This window comes from Musca domestica, unplaced genomic scaffold (assembly GCF_030504385.1).
Source record: "Musca domestica strain aabys unplaced genomic scaffold, Musca_domestica.polishedcontigs.V.1.1 84, whole genome shotgun sequence".
Taxonomy (NCBI): Eukaryota; Metazoa; Arthropoda; class Insecta; order Diptera; family Muscidae; genus Musca; species Musca domestica.
This window is the reverse complement of record NW_026712417.1, coordinates 2249814-2264760: the sequence shown is the minus strand read 5'-3', so window position 1 is coordinate 2264760 and position 14947 is coordinate 2249814. Positions and strand designations below refer to the sequence as shown.

General features: G+C 34.1%; 1 protein-coding gene across 2 annotated transcripts; it reads right to left on the bottom strand.

Moving 5' to 3' along the window:
* Positions 1-9835: 9835 nt before the first annotated feature.
* On the bottom strand, positions 9836-11761 carry LOC101892559 (CUE domain-containing protein 1). Of its 2 annotated transcripts, XM_011293741.3 has the most exons (4): positions 11618-11761; positions 11320-11547; positions 11132-11260; positions 9836-11062 (listed from the first exon to the last, which is right to left on the bottom strand). In XM_011293741.3, exons 2-4 carry the CDS (start codon positions 11350-11352, stop codon positions 10202-10204), a joined length of 1023 nt encoding a protein of 340 aa, XP_011292043.1. In that variant the 5' UTR covers positions 11353-11547; positions 11618-11761; the 3' UTR covers positions 9836-10201. The 2 variants fall into 2 exon arrangements, with proteins under 2 accessions (XP_011292043.1, XP_005182418.1); XM_005182361.4 differs by having other exon boundaries at positions 11320-11725.
* Between the last annotated feature and the right edge of the window lie 3186 nt (positions 11762-14947).

Below are 14947 nucleotides of genomic sequence, written 5' to 3'. Positions count from 1 at the left end.
TCCCTATATTCGGTATTTTGACTATTTTAGGTACATTTTTCACCGAAATTGTTTGAAATTTCATATTTGAAGTTCTTAATAGGTACTAAAGCCTGTGACAAAAAATTGGTAACTCTCCTCATTCGGTATTTTGATATCCGGTATTTATTTCAAATTTCGTATTTGAATAGTGTAATGGTTTATGACAAAAGTTGCCTATGCAGGTCCGCGTCTTCGTATAGACCCAATATAAGGGCTATATACACTATTTTTATTAAGATTTTAACACAATTTTTATACCCTACACCACAAGGTGGACAGGGTATTATGTCTTTGTGCATTTGTTTGTAACAGGCAAATGGAAACGAGATAGACCCATAGTTCCTTTTGATGATCTGCATAGAATCACATTCTGAGTCGATTTATGCATGTCCGTCCGTCTGTCCGTCTGTCCATGTATTCTTGTAAACAAAGTACAGTTCGCATTTATTGCCCTATCCAGATGAAATTTTGCACAAATCATTTGTTTGGCCCAAGGACGAACCCTATTGAAATTGGAGATAATCGGTCAAAATTTAGATATAGCTCCCATATATATCTTCGTCTGATTTGCCTTTTATTGTGCACCAAACGTGTAATATCAGTCCGAATAGTATGGAATTTTGCACGTACGATCAGATTGGACCTGCAAATAAGTATGCCAAATTTGATCGAAATCGGTTCAGATATAGCTATAGCTCCCATATATAATGTTCATCCGATTTGTTATTTTTGTCCTCCGCAGTCGTAATATGCACTCTGTAATAACAATATTTGGGGAAATATATCAACTACAGCTCAGAAATACATTTGCTAAATTTTATCGAGATCGGTTTAGATTTTAATATAGCTCCCATATATAACTTCGTCCGATTTACCTTTGTTTGTGCACCAAGCGTCTAATATTTGCCCAAATTGGATGAAATTTGGCACTTACGATCAAATTAGGCCTGAAAATAAGTATGCCAAATTTGATCGAAATCGGTTCAGATATAGCTATAGCTCCCATATATATTGTTCATCCGATTTGTTATTTTTGTCCTCCGCAGTCGTAATATGCACTCTGTAACAACAATATTTGGGGAAATATATCAACTACAGCTCAGAAATACATTTGCTAAATTTTATCGAGATCGGTTCAGATTTGAATATAGCTCCCATATATAACTTCGTCCGATTTACCTTTGTTTGTGCACCAAGCGTCTAATATTTGCCCAAATTGGATGAAATTTGGCACTTACGACCGAATTGAGTCTAGAAGCTAGTATGTCAAATTTGGTGAAGATCGGTTCAGATACAGCTAAAGCTCCCATATATACTGTCTATCCGATTTGTCATATTTGTTACCCACAGCCGTAATATGCACTCCGTAACAACGATATTCAGGGAAATATATCAAATACAGCTCAGAAATGTCTTTGCCAAATTTTATCGAAATGGGTTCAGATTTGGATATAGCTCCCATATATCTTTATCTGATTTCAAATTAATTTTGCACCAAATGGGCAATACAAGTCTGAATTTAAAAGATACAAATGCTTCGGCATATTTAGTCTTTTGAACTTTAAATTATAATTATAATCATAGCGTGTATGATTGAATTCTCCCATAAAAACTTTTAATTGTTATGCGCAGCTCTACTAAATTAGCAAAGTGGTGTAGGGTATCATAAAGTCGCCCGACTCGCCCGACTTTCTTTACTGGTTTAATCTCATTTTTAACCTGTCTGATTTGAATTCACATTTAAAGAGTATTTAAAGTTTTACCAACCCACAAATCAACTATAAACTCTAACTCTTTTGTAAAATATGTTGTAACCCCTAAAATATTCTCCATCAGGTCAGCATACCTTTGTGTGCGGATAAAGTTTACTTTTATGATGGAATGAATGGCACTAAATTATAAACAGCATTTTTAGAATACTTTCTTGCTCTCGCAGGAAACATGTGTATGTTTGTATGTATGTCCTAAATGTATAATCCTGTAACATTTTTCAAAAGTTGACGAAAGTTGCTTCTTGGTATTGAACTAAAGATGAGTGAGAAGAGCCCACAATACGAACACACTGTATGGACGAACAATCGAACAGCGGCATGCTGCTCGAGGGGACACATAACTTTCCCAGTGAATCTGATTGAGCTGTTTAGAGTTCCATGGCAAAACTTTGTTATTGAGTTCAAAAATTGATTTATTTGGTATTTGTCTCAAAGGAATCTATGGAAAAATAAATTCGAAAGTAACACGGACACACACCCACACAAATACATGCACACAATTGAAAAGGTTTGAGTGTGTGTGTGTGTCCGTGTTCTATTTAAATTGATTATTTGAAATGTTAAGGATTTTGATTGATTCAATGAAAAAAGCAAGCAATGGTCTGAAAGGGATAACGATAGATGGAAGGTAACAAATTTAGAAAAGGATTTACAAAGTTGGCATTCTTTGTTGAATAAAGTGTTTTTCCTTTAAGGATTGTTGCGCTTAGAAGGGATTATGTAGTTATGTACTTTACTATGAGTGGTTGAAATATTTGTGATTTAAAAATAAACTGGGGAAATGCCATTGAAATGGTGAAACCAAGAAAACAAACATAGGATATGAATGATGGAAATAACCTTAAAAATTCACAATTGAAAAAATATTCTAAAAAAAATCAGAATTATGTCCCTCAAAACATATTCTTAAAACATTTTCCTAAAACATCTACTATTATTGTCATTGAAAAAAATATTTTACCACAATCCAAGATTTTGACTTTGAATATATTCTTCAAAAATACACGTCTAACGCTCTTAAAAATATATTCTTAAATATTGAAGTTTGTAGATCTAATAGTGTTGAACAAATATTCTTTAAAAATCTACACTTATACAGGGTGAGATGAAAAAACTGCAAACTGCTGTCATTTTTAAGCCACCTGTCCGACAGCTTTTAAAATTATTTCAGTGACAGCTTATTATATTGTTTACAAAAGCATTTTGGTGAGAATTTTCCAGAAAAAAAAAAACTTATTCCTGATGGAATTCAAGCGTGATAGTGTGATTTGTTTATATTTGGCTGGAAACCACAAATGGCTATCGTTAGAGCACTCCAACATTTAAATGTGAATAAATCTTTTGTGTCTTGTACCATCGCTCGTTACCGTGATAATGGTAGCGTATCCCGACGTCAAGGAAGTGAACGGAAGGAAACAGCAACATCAGAAAAAAAGGTTGGAAAAGTAAAGAAGCAACTTGATCGAAACCCGCGTCGCAGTGGCCGAAAAATGGCTTTTGAGCTGAATATTGAAGGATAAGGTCGGGGTAAAACCATTGAATTTCCAAAAAGTGCAAGAACTTACACCGCAACAGAAAAAAAATAGACTCAAAAGAGCTACAGAGTTGTTTCGCTTGGCCGAAAGTGGTGAACTGACGAAATTGGTTTTCTCCGATGAGAAAACATTCGTTGTTCAGCAGTTTGTAAACAAACAAAATGATCGTGTTCACTTGTCAAAGATGTCAGCTGAAAATGTGCACCTTCGGTTGGCCACCAGAACTCAAGCGCCGGACATGGTGATGGTGTGGGCCGACATAACAGACGATGGTCGCTCTTCGCTTGTATTAATCGACCGTGGCATTAGAATACATGCCGAATCTGGAGGGTGTATTAAAGCCTTGGCCACGCAAACATTTTGGCCGCAGACCTTGGACATTCCAACAGGACTCAGCACCAACGCACTCAGCATCCGTCTCCTAAGAATGGTTACAAAATGAGGTTCCTTGCTTCATTTCCAGCGCACCATAACCACCAAAATCTCCGGATACCAATCCGTTGGACTATTGTGTCTGGAGTATTTTGAAAAGCAAGGTTGGCACTAAAAAATGCCAAAGTGTCGATAACGTCAAGCAAGCGATTCGCCGGGAATGGGCCAAAATACCGTAGAGCATCATTCGGGTAGCGTGTGGCGGTTTCGTTGGCCGTTTGAAGGCCATAATTCGTGCCAAAGGTGACCAATTCGAAAAAATTAAAACTTATTCTAAAATTTGATGCTACTTCCGACATTTTTTTGCTTTAAATCAAAAATTTTTTGGCTCTGTTGCAGTTTTTTTTATCTCACCCTGTATTTTTTTAAAAATTTAGGTTTATATCTCTGATATTCTTAAAAAAACTCACGTTTATAGCTCTGATGCTCTTCGAAAAAAAATATTCTTAAGCATCCACGTTTGTACCTCTGATGGAGCTTAAATTTCTTAAAAAAAAAAAAACATGTTTATAGGTCTATTGTTGTTGGAAAAAAATATTCCTTAAAATTAATGTTTATAGACCTTGACAGATTCATATAGCCCCAATGGGCTCGGAAAAATGTTCTTAAACGTGTACAGCTTTGATGTTTTTGGAAAAATATTCTTAAAGACCGATATATAGCTCTAATGTTGCTAAAAATATTTTCAAGTTCAAGAAGTTCTGGTTTATAGCTATGATGTTGTTCGAATTAATATTCTTAAAAAATCAACAATTTTAATTCTGGTGTTGTTGGGGGAAATATAAAAATATAAAATTGAAAATTGTAGTTTTGAAAAATCACGTTGCTAATTTTTTTTTTAAATCACTGATATTGCTGAAAAAAAATCCATTCCAAATCCAAGTTTAGAAATCTGATGTTCGAAAATGTTTCATAAAATCCCGATTTATAAAATAGATGTTGTTGGAAAAATACTCCTAAAATATCCACATTTATAGTTCTGATGTTATAAAAATATTTTAAAAAAAAACTTCCACATTTTTAGCAGTTAATAATGGATGGTGCGTAAAATATTTAAAGATTAGACAAAATAAAAATAAATCTGAAAAATCACCTAAAGTCCTTCAAAATTTTCTTAAAAAATCAACTTCTCTGGTGCAAGATGAGGCCCAATACGATGGCAATCAAAACCCTCACTTCGAAAAAAAAAACATTTCTTATAAACATACATATGTACATATGTAGATACACACACATATATTCATTCATAAATCCCGAATTAAATAAATTAATACCTCTTAAGGCGGCAGACCCAACACACATGAGCTTTGCAGCAAAAATTCTGGAAAAGTGGGGACAATGTGTGTCATCATGACATGTCTCTCATATTGTATGGAAGCACGCTTACATACATACATACATATCTATATATATATGTATATAAGTATGACTAGCTATTTTATGCAGAACTGCGGAACTGACTGACTCCTAGGGTGGGTGTGGTAATGATCTGATAATAAATTTAATATTAGCCTGTTAACTGTGAAGAAGAGACTTCCAACTTCCACGAACACAATGTAGACATTAAATTGGACATATTTATTTAATTGAAAAAGATGTTGGGTCGGCGATATGAATTTTGCCAAAAAGTCTCTTCGTATTCTTTATTTTTTGAGACAGACATTTTGTGGCTCAAACAGAGCGAACAAAATCCACTCAATTTTTCTGGAGGGGCGATTCCACTCATATGTTGTCATATTCCCCCTTCGGTTATGAAAACAAATTTAATTAATAAATTTAAAAACTTTTGCCATGTGTGTTGCGGGTTGTCAGTTCTTCTACCGTTCTTCGGTCAGTCAAAGTCGAAGTCATTGTGGTTGAACTTGGTTTGGATTACTGATTACTGCCGCCGCTATTCTTGGGAAACCCTCATTATGTACAGGTAGCCAAACCAAGCGTGAGTATGTGTGTTTGGTAAGACACTCAAGAGATAACTACATATGTATGTACATACAAATTTACTTATGTGAACATGTCGCTTACCACAAGCCCTTGCCAAAGTAGATAAACATAATAAAACCCTTAATAAGGGAAGTGTGCGAGCGTGTGTGTGTGTGGGGGGGGGGGGGGAGTACAAACAGGAAAAGGTGTCATCGTAAACAGTTTAAGGCATTACATTTGCATTTCTATTAGCATTAAATATTCTCAACGTGTCACTTGATTATGAGCACGGTGGGATGGAATGTAACAAGAGGAAACAATATAGAAGAGTCCCAAAAAAGTTGATTTTGAAATATTTTAACCAGGGATTTTTAAGAATATTTTTCATGGACCATCAAAGCAAAAAACGTGAACTTTTTAAGAATATTTTTTCTATCAACCTCAGAGTTTTTTCGAAGACCAATAGAACCATAAACGTGAAATTTTTAAGAATATTTTTTCAAGACTTTTGGAACTATATACGAGGATTAAAAAACTAAGGCCATCGGAGATACAAACTTGGAATCTTTTAGAAAACTTTTTTTAGACCAACTTGAATTTTTTATAAAAAAATTATTTCAATTCCACATTTGTTACATTTTAATTTTTTTCCAATTTTTTTTTTTCAGAACATCGAAGTTATAAATTTTACATTTATATATTTTTTTAGACACATTCCGAGTTTTAGGGGTTTTGGAAATTCGAATTTTAAGGTTACGAAAAGCTCAAAAAATTTTCCATTTGGCACTTGGTATGAGAATCGAAACAGCTTGATATAGGAAAGCGGGAAACGTGTACTAAGTGTGCGAACTGTACTAAATTTGGAACAGTTTTGTTTAGGGTCAACGAATGAAGCTGGAATTTTTAAATTTTGTATTGGGGTCCCTGTTGGTGGTTGGTTTGAGTTTTGGAAATGGGTACAAAAAGTGCACTAAAAATACTATATTTCGTACCATTTTGTATTGGGTGAAAAGATTGTGCTTGAAATTTGATATAAGGGTCACTGTTCATGTGTAGCCTGGATATATGGAGGTGGTTTCGGAAATGTGTACTTTAATTGTACGAAAAGTACCCTGTAGTAGGTGAAATAAAAACTGCATCAAAATCAAACGCCATAATTTTTACTTGCGCTTGAGTTCTGTTGGCCAACCGAAGGTGAAGATTTTCAGGTGCCCTCTTTGCAAGTAAACACGATAATTTTGTTTGTTTACAAAATGGTGGAAAACGAATGCTTTCTCATCGGAGAAAACCAAATTCGCCAGTTTATCACTTTCGGCCAAGCGAAGCAACTCTTTAGCTATTTTGAGTCTATTTTTTAACGCCACAGCCACATGTGGTTTTCCAGCCAAATATAAAGAAATTACACTATCACGCTTAAATTCCATCTCTAATAACTTTTTTTCTGAAAAATTCTCACCAAAATGCTTTTGTACGCCTGTAAACAATATAATGACCTGTCACTGAAAACATTTTAACAGCTGTCGCACGAGTGGCTTAGAAATGACAGCAGTCTGAAGTTGGTTGCAGTTTTTTCATCTCACCCTGTATTTTTTATTTATTTTTTTAACGATCTTTGTTTTTCCCAATGAAAATACAAACATGATTGATAGATTTGTTAAATTATGCATTTATTTATTTTTATTATATTGTATTTGGAGCAGTTGTTGATGTTTTCCTTTTAAAGAAAACATTTCGAAATCATTTCTTTAAATAGAAATCACCAATATCGGGTTTTGTAGTATGTACTTAAAGATTTTGTTTTTCGTTATTAACTCTATAGTTATAATACATGTTTTGCATTTGGGTATTTGGTAATGTTGTTGTCATCATGCGTTTCATTTTGTTGTCATTTTATTTCATTTTAATTATTTCTCTTTTTGTATTACACAATTATTTTCATAATAATATTCTTTGGAAATTTGTTTTTAATTATTTTTCATAATGTTTTTCTCATACTTGTTTCTTCTTAAAACGAGACAAACAAAATTCAATCGAACAGGAATAATTCTAAATGAAACACTTGATCTATTCTCAGAAGCATGATATGAATTTGAATAATTGTTTTTATTTCTTTATTTTTATTTATTTTGTTGATAGTTATAGAGATGCATATTTAATTTTTATTTATATATGAATTTCCTGTTGGTTTTTTTTTTGTTTATTTAAAAAAACTAGAGTATTAAAATTATTAGTTAGGGTTTGGTTTTCTTTTGTTTGTTTTAATTTCTCACTTCTCAATACTGTATGGATAAATGTTAATATTTTTTTTGGGATTTATTTGTTTAATATTATTGACATAATTTACTGATAAGTTATAACGGGTTTTATATAGTTTATGTTATACTTAACTCAGGATGTGTGATAGTTTCAAAAGCAGGAGCATAATTCGGGAAAAATGGAGATTATTTTAGAAAATATTTATTAGTTGGGAATTTAAGCCAACATTTTTATAATGTTAATAATTATAGATTAGTAACAAAATATATGCAAGAAAATGTGAACAAAATATTTTGATACTCTGAGTAGTAAAATTTAGAAAATATTTCTTTTTTAATCACAGATTTATGAAATACAATACTGCATTATCAAAACGATGTATACTTAAGTTAAAAACAAAGATACTAACAATTCATAAATTGGAAAGATCATTAAACATTAAAAAAAACAGGTAAAAAAGCTGTAAGTTCGGCCGGGCCGAACTTTGAATACCCTCCACCATTTGGAACGAATTTTGCAATTCTCAAAAACAATAAAATATGTTAAAAATTCGGTTACAATCTTAAATGTAGCTGCAATATTAGGGTCTATACGGCGACATGGATCTGCATAGGTAATTTCTGTCATAAGACTTTACAATATTCATATGCGAAACTTAAAAAAAAATCGGTGTATAATGTAGCTAAAATCATCAGAATACCGAATATAGTGAGGTTCCGTTATATTGGGGCTATACGAAGACGTGGACCTGCACAGAAAATTTTCTGTCATAGGCTGTAGTATTCATTCCGAACTTCAAACACCAAATTTGAAACAATTCCGGTAAATAATGTCGCTAAAATCATCAAAACACCGAAAAAAGGGGGGCACCATTATATGGGGGCTATACCTAAACGTGGACCTACATTACCCATTTTCAATACCAAAAGCCCTTCAGACATAATACACATTTGAGTAAAATGCTATCAACCTACTTCATTTCGCTCGGAAGCTAGTGTGATTTCCACAGACGGATAGACCAACGGACATCGCTAAGTCGACATAGAATTTTATACTGATCAAGAATATATATACTTTGAGGGGTCTAAAATGTATATTTCAAGGTGTCACAAACGGATGACAAACATCATATACCCTCCATACTATGGTGGAGGGTATAAAAAGGATAATTGTAATGGAGGAAAATTAAATGGCCAAATAACGTCAATATCTAATTAATTTGACTCTTAAATTATATACTCAAAAATCAAAATTTGTCTCTCTTTAAGATTTTGATTGGCCCTAAGACTTGGATTTAGTCTTAATTTTGTGTGGGTTTTTAAATTATAAGCTAAAAAAATACAATTCAAATATACTATATAATTTACCCCAAAATCAGTCGAAACCCTTTGTGTGGAACTCTAGATTTAAGGCCATCAAAAATAATTTAAATCTACACTTATTAATTCCAATATATATATATATAATCAAATTATAACTTTATTTACAACAAAAAAAAAAAAAAAATCAAGAAAAAAATAATTAACAAAAAAAGCAGAAAATATTTACAAAAAATCATAAAACTAAAACAAAAAATAGTAAAATATTGCATTTATATTGCACAAATTATAGTAAATCATTTAAAATAAACTATAGATCTTATAGTTCTACAGTAGAGGAAGCAAAATAAACTCAGATCAAAAAATAAAAATAATTGTGATGTTCAAAATTCCATTCAATGACACTTTGAGATAAAAATATATCAAAATATATACTCGTTTATAAAAAGGTTAGTTGGTACAAGAAGAAAAAAGAGTTGCCAGTTAAAATCTAATATCGAATGTTTTACAATATGACACAAATAATATAAAAAAAAATCAAAGGAGAAAAATGAGATTCCCGTGTTAACGTCTTTTTTAGTTTGTTTCTTTCTATGCGATATACATTTGTTTACGCTAAACAACAACATTTCGATAATGTATGTGAAGTATCTTACGTTCATACCTACATGTTACTATGTATGTATGCCTGCCTTAGTAGTATAATTGCGTTTCATTTGAGATTTGATTTTATCCAAAAATAAACATAATTAAAAATTATAACAAGCCTTATGATAACAAATTAAATTATAATGATAAGCAATCTTAAGAATTTCTACACTTTGCTTTTGTTCGTTTCTATGCTTTTTTTGTTTCTTTGTCTCAAGGAATACTCTGCCATCAACGATTCTTTGTTGGGGCTCTTTTTTGATGTTTTGGTAGCCTGCTAGCCAAACACTTTGAAAACTTACTTACGTTGTTGTTGCTGCTGATGCTGTTGGGAACTTTGTGTGTGAGAATGATCACCGGAGATGTTATTCCTTGCCTGATGATGGTGATGATTTTCCTCATCGTCGCTGGGCTCTTCTTTCAATGGCAACGAATCAATCTGCTTGGCTGTGGTTACTTTTTTGTTACGCTGCCAAGTAAACACCCGGGCCATTTGTAGGAATTTCTTACGTGACATTTTTCCCATGTGTTTTAGACGTTCCTTAAAATCAGCATCACCATCCGGCTTGCCCTTGCCGGCATGCTCCTTTTCCAGGGCATTCATAAATTCTTGATTGATGCGCAGTTGATTCATGAATTCCTCATTTTGCAGCATCATGGCAAACTGTTCATCGGGTAAATCGAAATCTCGATTGGGGTCGTAGGGCAGGGCAATTGTATTGCCCCCACCACTGCCAATGGGATTGAGTCGTAAAAATGTTGAAGGTAAAGGCAACAACATGGGTGGGTTCCATCGTCGATTGATGCCTGTAGCCTGGCTACGATTTGTTTGCATACGTTTGGGGGTACTACCCTGGGAGGATTTTTGAGATTGCAATTGGGCAGGCGGTCTCACTTTCGGTGAGGCGCCTGTTGTGCTGTGATTTGGTGAATTAGTGCCCAGATTTAATAAAACTCCAGCGGAGGGCAGAGATTTGTCTACAGGCCCAGTGACGCCACCGCCACCACCGCTAATGCCATCAATATCATCCACATCAATTAATTGCCCGGTGGCTGGTTGCCGGTTAGTACGACTGGCGGCCTCTGTATCACTGTCGCTCAAATTGATGAGACTTCTTTGGGGCGAAACATTTTCCAATTCGTTGCGTAGTTTTTCATTCTAAACGCAATGCAAAAAACATTCATAATTATAAACATTTCCAAAAACAGAATTCCATGCTCCACTCACCTGATTATCTGTTGACATTTGCAGCAGCTGATCAATTGTGGCATCCACAGCTCCTTGGTTGGCACGCAATACCGCCTCAATCACATCCCTATCCATGTCGGGAAACATAATTTTGAAATCCGACATCGCCTGGAAATAAACGAAAAAACTTTAGCTTTAATTATACAGGAATCATAGTCCCTACTAACCTGGGCGAATTCCAGCTGCATCGTTGATGCCATTTCTAATGTTTTGGTGTGTATGTATGTGTGTCCTTGGCTGTAACACTTTCCAAGGGGGTCTTGTCAACCTTTTAGGTGTGCACAGCAGCTGTATATTATCAATTACCAAAGGGGAGAAGGATATTTTCTTTCCCCCAAATATGTGTTTTGAAATAAATTTTCCCCTCTGCTTCACATATGTTTGGCTTCGCGCTGCTGTTGAATGACCAAGCAAAACATGAAAACTTTTCCGTTTCCTTGTGTACTTTCTTGATTATATATTTACATTATTTAATTTTTATGGACAATTTATGATACTTTATTTCTTTACTTTCTTTTCACTTTCGTCTTTACACACTTCTTTGACGTTTTCAGCCATCTTTGAACTAACCAAATTGGAAAACGTTCCAAATAGATTCAAATAAGAATGGCAAAGAGAGTGAGCGATAAAGGCTAAGTTGAAAATAAATAAGCGACAAGTTTTTGTTTACGAATGTGTGTAATGAATAACGGCCAACAGCCAGCTGGTGTATTAGGGATACATAGCTAAGAGACACAATCGAATATGATATCCGTGGTACTATCGATAATTTTATTTCTTGTGTCTATTTGAGTCCACGATAATTCAATTATTTTTAATAATTTGTATAAATTATTGAAAAATCTTGTTTGTGGAGCCAAAAGAGCAGTTTTCCGACCGATGTGACAAAATTTAAAAGACTTAGGCAATGCTTATTGCTCTGTTCTAGAACTGGAAGTATGTAAAACTTTTGACTATGATAATCGATTTTCCCTTTTGTCGTGGCAATCTTACTGCCAAGTTATGTGAAGTTGCGGGAATGAGGAACAATGCTAACATGTCAAGTATCGAAGTAGAGAGCCATCTATATGTGAAAATATATCAATAGTAAAACGACGTGCGGTCCACACTTTTTACTGCAGCTAAGACGCAACCCCGACGAGTTATTGTTACATTAAATATTTGTTTGATTAAAAAATGTGTGATGGACATTACAACTTTTCAAACCACTCCACATCGTTTAAGGTTTGTCGTATTAGGTTTGCCCAGTTATTTTTACTGATGCTATCTGTGTTTGAGATTCGGCGGCGGTTTGTACTAGAAGTACTAAATGGTAGTACATTAGGATACGGCTGAAATCCTCAAATTAGATATTGGGGTCCCTGTTGGTGCCTGGATTTGAGATATGGCGGAGAAAGAGAATACCACCTTTCTTTCATACATATCTTGGACATTAACCAGACAGACCTATTATTTAATAAATCCACTTTTTGGAAAAAAGGTATTTCAAAGTCTATGACATAAAAATATATTGTTAAAATAACAACGACATTGTATTTTTGTTTATCTCAACTTCGCCAAAAAATGTTGTAAAAAATCCACTATCATCTCTTTGTTAGTGTGTTAAAAAAATGTTGCTCATAAAATCCACGCTTATACTTCATTTATACATCGGTGTGTACATAACTACCTTCATAGATTCCCATAATTCGTCAAATCGAATACGTGTCGGTTATTCATCATTTGAACTCAAAACAACCACAATTACATTCGCGCTCAAAGTTCAATGTGTGACAAAAACCCAAACTCAGGACACAGCTGGTATTCAAATTCAAACAACAACAGCAACTAACATGAATAGAAGAATGGCACACACACACATACGCAAATGTGGCTGGAAAACAAATGAACGTACAAGTGATGAAATAGACGAATGAATACCGCGACAAAACATGAACATTTACCACAAATTTGTTAGCAATGACATTAAACAATGGCGAAAACACAGCAGCGTGTAAAAGATCAACAATCAAACAAACCAAACACAGCCAGCCAGCCACTGTGTCAAAGTTCCTGTGTTTTTATCGCGTTCTCTCCCCTCTCTCTCTCAGATAACTCAGAGTAATTCCTAGGTGGGAGATGACAAATTTATCATTGTGTGTTTTAACATCCGTTACCGTTATACACCAGTTAAGTGTTATTGGGAGACTGATGATGTACGAGCAGGTGAGGGTGTGTGTGTGAGGTCGGCGAACATGTATTGCAGAGAATTGAATTTATATCATTAGTGTAGACATGTTTTGCATATACCCATGTGTTTTCTGTTTCCGTTATTGTTGTTGTTGCTGCTGCTGCTGTTGTTGGTGTTTTGGCAATTTACCATGTCGTGAGTATTTTAATGTGTGTGTGTATGAGTGTCAGAGTATGTTATGTTTTATGATTACAGGAGCAATTTCATTGTAGATTGGTAACTTGTTTAACTATTTAAGTGATTTGCTCTAAGGTATTTTAAGGTTATCATTGAAGAGAAAAACTCTTAGAAATGGAAATGGAGATTAGATGAGAATAATAATGATGGCGAATTAGTTTTCTATAACTAGTGGCAGTCAGTCAGAGAACAGCATAGTCACAATTGTGGATTTTTAAGGATATTTACTATCACCGTAAACTCTAAGAAATATGCACTTTTAAGATTTTTTATTTTTTTTTACAATTATCCTTAATTTTGTCGTTGCTCAAAAATGTTCTTTTTTCTCACATAATTCTGTTTTTTTCAATTGATGTTTTTTTCAATCGTATGTTTTCTATCATTCTGAATTTATAAGGAATCTTTCGTTAATAATTATTTAAAAAAAATAGCAAATTTGAAAAAAAGAACATTGTGGACATTCTTAGGTAATAAAATGGCGGATTTAAACAAAATACAAAAATTATAAACGTGAGTTCTAAGAGATTTTCTACATCAACAGAGCCATCATTGTCGTTTTTATATCCTCCAACATATACTTCGTAAATATATTTTCAATCAGGGTAAAATTCTAATTCGATCTAGCGATGTTCGCCTGTCTGTTGTAATCACGAATTGGGATAGAAGGCTAAAACTTTGCACATATGTATCTGGCTTTTGTCAGTAGACAGGATAAGTTCGTAAATGGACCATGTCGATCAACCTTGTAGAATAGCCCCATATAACCGTGCACTCTGATATACGGAATTTAGGTCACTTTTTCTACCAGAATTGTTTAAAATTCGACATTTACAGTTTGTCACAGGTTCTACCTCCTGCGTCAGATCATTGTATACATAGGTTCACGTTTAAATAGCCCTCACATCATTTTAGCCGTATTTTCTAACGGCTAAATGATGTGAGGGCTATATTGCTACTTAGAGTTGGTAATGGCTTCTGCTTTTCGTGGGAGATTATTGTCTATATAGGTCCACGTTTGCCTGCAGCCCCCCATGTAACCATACCTCCCCATATTCGGTAGAGTTTAGAGTTTGTAATGACAGATTACTTCACCACCCATAAAGCGGTACCTTCGCATATTTGATATTTTGGTCATATTATCCACCTTTTTAACATACTTTTTATTCACTCAGCTATTTGACTACATAGGGTATATATCATTTGATTCGATCAAAACGTGCCTCATCGAAATAATGGTTTTAGACCCTAGGTCTCTTTGGATTAAATTCGATTCAGGACACTTGGAGACTATAGAGAGGTGTCCGTCCGTCCACCTGTCTGTCTGTCTGGATGGCTGGCATCCGGTTCCATTCAAACTTGGCACATCTTGATATTTCTATCAACACAAG